We start from the raw sequence: 8447 nt of genomic DNA on the forward strand, positions 1-8447 counted from the left end.
GGGCAATTTAGCATGGCCAATCCACCTGACCTGCACGTTTGGATTGTGGGAGCAAACCCATGCATTCACAGGGAGAACATGCAAACTCTGCACAGACAGTCACCTGAGGTGGGAATTGAACTCAGGTCCCTGGTGCTGTGAGGCAGCAGTGCTAACCACTGAACCACAGTGTCACCCATACTTCTGACCTTATGATGGAGGGAAGGTCATTGATGAAGCAGATGAAGACGGTTGGGCCTAAGACACTACCCTGAGGAAGTCCAGGTAAATGTAAAGTGCTTCTAGTTTGCATTTCCACAATCCAGGACTGCATCGTTTAAACAACTAATCACATTTTGTATCAAGGGCAAACACAGGATGAAAACAGGCTGGTCAGTGTGGGGATGGGAAACTGGGGATGCAGCAGGAAGAGTGAAGGGGAAAAGCAGGTCCTTCCTCCCAGCATGGAGCTGGTCAGGCACATTCTGCAGATGGGCTGGGTGTGCTTGAGGCGTCCTGAGGTTGTGCCTTAATTTCAAAAGGAAAAAGAGAAATTGCTTTTCTATAGCACCTTTCAGAGCCTCATGGTCTCCCAAAGCACTTCACATCCAAATAAACTTTTACAATGTAGTCACTAACGTAAATCAGGAAATGCAGCAGTCAATCTATGCACAAGATCCTACAAACAACAACCAATGATTGGTTAATGTATTTAAAGATGTTGGTTGAGGAATAAATTGATTTGTCCACCAGGGAAAATTCATCTGCTTCTCCAGGTGATAGTCCCAGAGGATAAGTACAATGATTTCTCGTTAAAAAGAGCTGACTGGTAGTGAGTTTAACCTGAGGGTCACCATTCCTCAGGTGAGACTGAGGAGACAACATAACCTCAGCTGTTGGCATCATTCTGGATTGTGAACCAGCCATCCAGCCAACTGAACTAACCGATCACTTCCAAACGTATACTGTGGTCAAGCAACCTAACAAAGAGAGCAGACAAGGCCTCAGTTCAATACCTAATCTGACAGGTAAGACTACAAAGCAAAACTAGCAGACTAACACAGACAAGGGAGCTGGAATTTTGTCTGAAAAATGTACTGTACCATTGCACGAGAATGAGGTGCTTCTTTGGAGTCCATGAACAAAATGAAGCTGGAACCATCCGACTTTTCAGAATCCCTTCGAAAAGAATCAGAAACACGTGAGGAACGCTCACTGAGTCTGTACATAGGTTATAATTCATTCCCTGCCACCAGTAAAATATACTGCACAGACCACCCATGAGAAATACTACTAACCACCTCTGAAAGAATGGTCGAACATCTTTCTAAACAATTTGCAGGATGAATTTCATTCAATCAACTAAATCAAATAAAGAGGCGAGGACCACTTATATTTACAAAGCTGCCTTTAGCATAGTAAATGTCCTGAAAGATTTCAAGGAGCATTAGCAGATGGCATGTAGTTCAGAGTCACAAGAGGAAATATAGGAGTTCTTTGACGAAGTTACAACAATGGATGCTCAAGTGTAGTACATACACATTGTGCAAAAGTCCATTGTGTGCAATAGTGAAGTGTATGCAGAACTGCATTATGTACAAAAGTGCATTGCATGCAATAACGAGTGTATGTAGATGTAAATTGAGCGCAGTAGATGTTCTATATATGCGCAGTAGATGTTCTAGATATTTGATGAAAGTACTTTTAAACAAACCTGTTCGGAAGTAGGAACCATGTGGTTTAGATTAGATTAGATTAGATTACTTACAGTGTGGAAACAGGCCCTTCGGCCCAACAAGTCCACACCGACCCGCCGAAGAGCAGCAAACTCCACACAGACAGTTGCCTGAGGTGAGAATTGAACCTGGGTCTTTGGCGCTATGAGGATGGTATTATGGCTACATCATTGGCAAAGGCTTAGAAGGCCTTTTCTAATAGTACAGGAGTTTGCCTCAGTCCCCACTGTCACTATTAGGAACATTGTTGTGAATGACCTGGCCTTGGGTAAAGACAGTACAATTTTGCTGTTTGCTAATGATTAAAAATCTTTGGCAAAATTGCAAATAAGCCTGAAGGTAGAAGATAGCAGAAGTGAGTGGTCAAACATATGGCAGATGCAGGACAGCATGGCTAAATGTGAGTATATTGTGTGCAATACAATGCGACACCAGTGTGAAAATCAGTATTATTTAAATGGTGATATATTGGGAAGTGTAGATATACAAAGGAATCTGCAAAAGTAGATACTTAGATGCAGCAAGCATATGGCATATTGGCCTTTGTTGGAAGAGAATTTAAGTTCAGAAGTAGGGATGTCTTACAAGCAGTTACACAGGGCCTTGGTGAGTCCACACCAGGTGTATTGCGTGCAGTTTTTGTCTCCCTAACTAAGAAAGGATAGTACTTGCTATAGTTTGAAATATAGCGGAGCTTCACTAGATTGGGAATGGCCAAACTGTTCTTTGAGGAAAGATTGGTTCAACTGAGTTTAGAATGATAAGAGGGGATCTGATTGAAATGCATGAAATTCTAACAGGGCTAGTCAGATTAGATGCAGAGAGGATGTTTCCCCAGTTGGGGAGTCTAGAAACAGGGAACAAAGATGAGGAAAGACTTCTTTGGTCTGAACCCGAGAAATTCTCTACCACAGAAGACTCTGGAGGCCAAGTCACTGAATATATTAAAGAAAGAATTTTTAAAAAAATTTAAATGTATCCAGAAGTATAGGCAGAAAGGAGGAAATGGCATTAAGAGACGATCAGTCATGATCATACTGAAAGACAGTGCAGGATCAAAAGATAAAAATATGGATATAACATTATAGATATTTTAAGTTTGGCTTGGGGGTTACGATTGATCAGAAACTGAACCGGTCCTGTAACCATGACTGGGGCCTGGGCGGGGTGGGGAAAGGCATCAAATTCTGTATCCATCTGCCCCAACTTCACTCCAATTCTTAAAGATGCACAAATAGTTGTGGCTAAATTCAATGAGCCTACCGTGAGAAAGGTGTTTTGAACATAATAAGAAGTCATTGGTAAACAATCGCCAAAGACTGAGCCACCACCCTCTGTCTTCTACTTTTGAGCCAGTTCTGTATCCAAATGGCTAGTTCTCCTGTATCCCATATGATCTAACCTTGCTAACCAGTCTACAATAAGGAACCTTGTCAAATGCCTTACTGAGGTCCCTGTAGACCACGTCCATGGCTCTACCCTCATCAATCCTCTTCGTTACTTCTTCAAAAAACTCAATCAAGTTTGTGAGACATGATTTCCCATGCACTAAGCATGTTGACTATCCCTAAGCAATCCTTGCTTTTCCAAATGCATGTAAATCCTGTCCCTCAGGATTCCCTCCAACAATGTGCCCACCACCAATGTCAGGCTCACCAGTCGATAGTTCACTGGGCTTTTCCTTACCATCTTTTTTAAATAGTGGCACCATGTTAGCCAACCTCCAGTCTTCCAACACCTCACCTGTGACTATCAATGATACAAATATCTCAGCAAGAGGTCCAGCAATCACTTCTCTAGCTTCCCACAGAGTTCTAGGGTACATCTGATCAGATCCTGAGGATTTATCCACCTTCATGTGTTTTAAGCCATCCAGCACCTCTTCCTCTGTAAAATGGATATTTTTCTAGAAATTATCATCAATTTCCCCACATTCTATTTCTTCCATAACCTTCTTCACAGTAAATAATGATACTGTTTCCAACAGATTTCACGTCATTCAGATTATAGCACAGTTACCTGGGATATCTGTTACAAACTTACTTTGAAGAAAATCCATCTTGTGAAATACTGTTTGATTCATTCTGTGCCCATCAGACACCAAGACCAGATCCGGAACAGAATTGAGGGAATAAAGAAAACATTAAGTTAGAGTTTGAGAAAACAAACCCAAACCGATGTCTTGAATTGAATTACTTTATTTTTATTGTATATTTTGCATTCTTAATAAGAACCTTCCCACAGTTAAAAATAAGCGAACAACTATTATCCAATTCAGGCAGTTGTATATGGGTTTTGCTTTCCAATGCACTTGCATAGTCCCTTGAAAGCTGACAAATTGCACTCTTTGGTTCATGCTGTGAGTATCTTTAGACCTACTGTCTTTACCTTACAAATGAGATTTAACTGTGAGATAATACCTACAAATACGACAACATAGATTTCTGAAATTCTCCCTTTCACAACATTACTTCAACTTTGTAGGCATTCAGCCAACAAGTCCATGGTAGTTCACCATTTGAGTCTCGTCTCAACCCTATACATCTCACCATCGGCACATCCAGCTAATCCTTTCTTCCTCATGTACTCAACCTGCCTGCCCTTAAATGCATCGACATGATGCACCTCGTTATTTGTGGTAGTGAGTTCCACATTCTCAACACTCTCGAGACACAGCAGGTTCTCTTGAACTTCACTGAGTCCTGGAAACTGACAGCAGAAAGGCCATTCACCTATCATGTCTGTGTTAGCTCTTTCAAAGATTGGTCATGATTAGGGCCATTTGTATTTTGATCCATCACCTTGCAAAGTACCCATTCTGCACTCTTCTCACATTATTTCACCAATCATTTTCCATCTTCTTTTCAGTCAGACTGTTCTAGATCCCAAAAATTCTCTCTGCGAAAACATTTCTCCTCATCTACCTTCTGGATCTTTTACTAAAGATTTGAAATCTCTGACTTTACTGACACCTTCACCACAGAGTAACAGAAAAGTATGGAAGCAACGGCTGTTGTCTATGTGGATTTGAAGAAAGTGATTCACAAAGTACCACATAACAGGTTGGTTAACAACCCGTGACAGAACACTTCAACTCCCCCTCCCAGTCCACCAAGGACATGCAGGTCCTGAACCTCCTCCATTGTCAAACCCTAACCACCCCATGCTTGGAGGAAGGACGCCTCATCTTCCACTGTGGGACCCTGCAACCACATGGGATCCACGTGGATTTCACTAGTTTCCTCACTTCCCTTCCCCCACCTTATCCCAGTTCCAAACCTCCAACTCAGCACCACCTGCTTGACTGGTCCTACCTGTCCATCTTCCTTCCCACCTTCCCTCCCCTCAAACCAATCACACCCACTTTCACTTTCATCTCCTGACGAAAGGCTAAATGCCTGAAACATCAGTTCTCCTGCTCCTCAGTTTCTGCCTGACGTGCTGTTTTTCCAGCATCACACTCTCAACTCTGATCTCCAGCATCTGCAGTCCTCACTTTCTCCTGGTTAACATGAGGGTCCATGTCAGCTCAGATGGAAATGGTTTAATGATTAAAAAGCAGCCAGTCACAGTGAATGATTATTTTCCAGATTGTAAAGTAGGAGACAGTGGAGTTCCCAAAGATCGCTGTGGGTGTACTGCTCTTTTTTTTAAACAATATATAAATAACTTGAATATTGGAATACAGAGTAATATTTCAAATGGTGTGGACCATGAGGAGACATGACAGAGTGGTTACTGAAATGAAGAACTTTAGCTACAAGGTTACGGTGATAAAACTGGCATTGTTTTCCTGGCACAAAAGAGACTGAAGGCCAATTTGATAAAGCAGTACAGGACTCTAAGAGGTTTGGATGTGGTAAATGATAAAAGAATTCCTCCAATTAGTTGATGGTACAAGGAATAATGGACACAAATCTAAAGTTTTGGGCAAGAGATTCAAGAGCAATGTATGGAAGAGAATTCTTTTCCACAGAAAGTGGAACTCACTGGGCAATGGAAGCTGAGATAATGAACAATTTCAAAAAGGAATCTGGATGGACACTTGAAGAAAATAAACTTGTACAGCATGGGGTTAGAATTGGGAAAGAGGATGGACTGGATTATTTCATGGAGCGCTGGCATAGACATGATAGGCCAAATGGCCTCCTGCACAGTAAATGACTCTATAATATGGGATATGAACTAATTGTAGACCAAGACCAGACAGGAGTAGCAGATTCCTGCTCCCAGAGGAAATGAAGGGAACTGATGGGGAAGCTGTTACCTGTATCTGGGTGTAATGGTAATTCTGCAAACAGATTATTCCCTCTACCACTCAGCCAACTTTCTATTCTAGTTAATTATACAGCTTGTTATTGGAAGAAAGAGGAGAATTGAATTCTGAATCTCTATCTTATAAATTCAATACTTAAAGCAATCGTCTATTCTATTACATAGTCAATGCTGCTTACAAAGAGCTAACCTGGTGCAATGGACAAAATCCACGCTAAAATGTTAGACGTGCCACAATTTATCTGCAAGGTGCAGTCCACTCAAACATGAAACAAATGCTTAACAGCGCACACCATTCACACTGTTGTATATTATACAAATGACACCAAGCATATTGTCTCACATTACCGAACACAATCGTACATTATACAACACACACCAAGCATCTTATAACACACTCCCACAGAATACTCCACAAACCGAGTGCACTGTATTGCAGAATACAACACACAAAGCACATTACAACACACTCCCACAGAATACTGTACATACTGAGCGCACTGTACTACATTACACAACACACCGAGCACATTAAACACACACACTCACAGAATACTGCACAGCTGAGCACACTGTACGACATAATACAGAACACACCGAACACATTACACCACACACTCCCACAGAATACTGCACATACTGAGTGCACTGTATTACATTACACAACACACCGAGCACATTACAATACACACTCCCACAGAATACTGCACAGCTGAGCACACTGTACTACATAATACAGCACACACCGAGCACATTACAACACACACTCCCACAGAATACTGCACATACTGAGCGCACTGTACTACATTACACAACACACCGAGCACATTACAACACACACTCCCACAGAATACTGCACATACTGAGCACACTGTACTACATAATAAAACACACACCGAGCACATTACACCACACACTCCCACATAATACTACACATACCGAGTGCACTGTACTACATTACACAACACACCGAGCACAATCCCTCAGAATATTACACAGCTTGAGGAATACCTGCAGTTCATTCAAAGCAAAAACAGCAGCTCTCTGTTTGGCCTCTTGTTTGTTTTTTCCAGAAGCACTTGCGAAAGATCTGTCATTTATTACAAATTTCAGAGTAAATCTGGAAAACAGGATTGCTCAATTAGTCAAGAATCGCTTATCTGAACGGAGGTGCAGCTACACCCATGTCATCTATCATAGAACAGTGCAGCACAGAATGGGCCAGTGAACCCACTGAGTTTGCTCCAACTCCTCTGAGGGAGCTCTCTAATTAATGTCACTCGCTCTCTGCTCTTTCCCCATAGCTCTGTAATTTATTTCCTTTGGAAACAATTATCTAATTCCCTTCAATGAAGTTGTTTTTGAAAGGGCTTTCACTGCATTTTTAGGCGGTGTATTCCAGATCAAGTCATTTCACTTTGGATGAGAAATTGGAACTGCAGGTGAGAGAGAGTCATCCAGCTCGTCAGCCTGTGGTTGGATTTGTTTAGCAAGAAGTCAGTCTCTCCTTTGCTGTTGTAAATGACTAGCACAATCGCTCACTTACTCTGGAGTGTGAGATGGCCCGCGTTTAGCCACTTCCACAACCTTGCAGATCCAATCCCGTTTTTGGCAATACTCGTTCAACTCTCCGATGGCATTTTTCGAGCTACAGGAGAGCTACAGTTGATTAAAAAGAAACAGGGTGTTTAAAAGGTGTAGTTTATTTCTATGTCCTCTTATAAAGATGAATTGCGCATGTCTCAGCTCAGCAGGCATTTGTGAATGTAACATAAAGCAGCCTGACTGGGTGGAACAAGGTCACCTTGGAGCTGTGTCCAAGACTGTGAATCACCTCACCTCACATCTGATGCAAAAACACCTGGACAAATCAAATGTGACCTATCCAACAACAACTTGCATTAATATAGCACCGTCAACACCATCAAATGATCCATGCGGCTCCACAGAAGCATTACACAAGAAATCTAAAAAAGCTGGTTACCATTTGGTTTCATCAAAAAGAGGAGTTTTTTAAAATGTCTGAGAGGAGGAGAGAGATTGAGAAGGTTAGGGATGGGAATTCTGGGCTGTAGTTTGTCTAACTTTTTCTCATTGAGTGGGGGGCGCATTTCAATTTTTCTCTCACCTGGTTAGAGGGCTGGTGGATAAACTTCAGAACAGCAAGGTTTAGCCTAACAGTAAAATGAACTTTGGGGTTGGAGGGGTTAGGAAATTGATAATTCCAAAACAATACTTTGATTATTCAAATAAATAAATAATAACAATGTCTATTTAAAGTCCAAGTAACAGAGCTAACTAATAAAGTCTTTTCTCTCACATACTTTTGCTTAAATACAAAAGATCGAAAAAGGCCCTAAATCCTGAGGGTCTAGTGACCCTACCTCCTGACCCCCTGATACGCCAACCCCCAACCCTCACAACATTCTGACCCTCACTGTCCCACCCCCTCAAATC

General features: G+C 41.7%; 1 protein-coding gene across 2 annotated transcripts in view; it reads right to left on the reverse strand.

Annotated features, from left to right (window-relative positions):
* The window catches only part of LOC122542638 (interferon-induced, double-stranded RNA-activated protein kinase-like), a 44474-nt gene that overhangs the window by 11134 nt on the left and 24893 nt on the right, over positions 1–8447 (reverse strand). For both annotated transcript variants that reach the window (XM_043680642.1, XM_043680634.1), the window contains 4 exons: positions 7537–7649; positions 7002–7110; positions 3759–3799; positions 1083–1158 (listed from right to left, as the gene is read on the reverse strand). In XM_043680642.1, the coding sequence (XP_043536577.1) occupies positions 1083–1158; positions 3759–3799; positions 7002–7110; positions 7537–7649 (339 nt within the window). The remainder of the gene's footprint in view (positions 1–1082; positions 1159–3758; positions 3800–7001; positions 7111–7536; positions 7650–8447) is intronic.

The sequence above is a fragment of the Chiloscyllium plagiosum genome, chromosome 3 (assembly GCF_004010195.1).
Source record: "Chiloscyllium plagiosum isolate BGI_BamShark_2017 chromosome 3, ASM401019v2, whole genome shotgun sequence".
Classification (NCBI taxonomy): Eukaryota; Metazoa; Chordata; class Chondrichthyes; order Orectolobiformes; family Hemiscylliidae; genus Chiloscyllium; species Chiloscyllium plagiosum.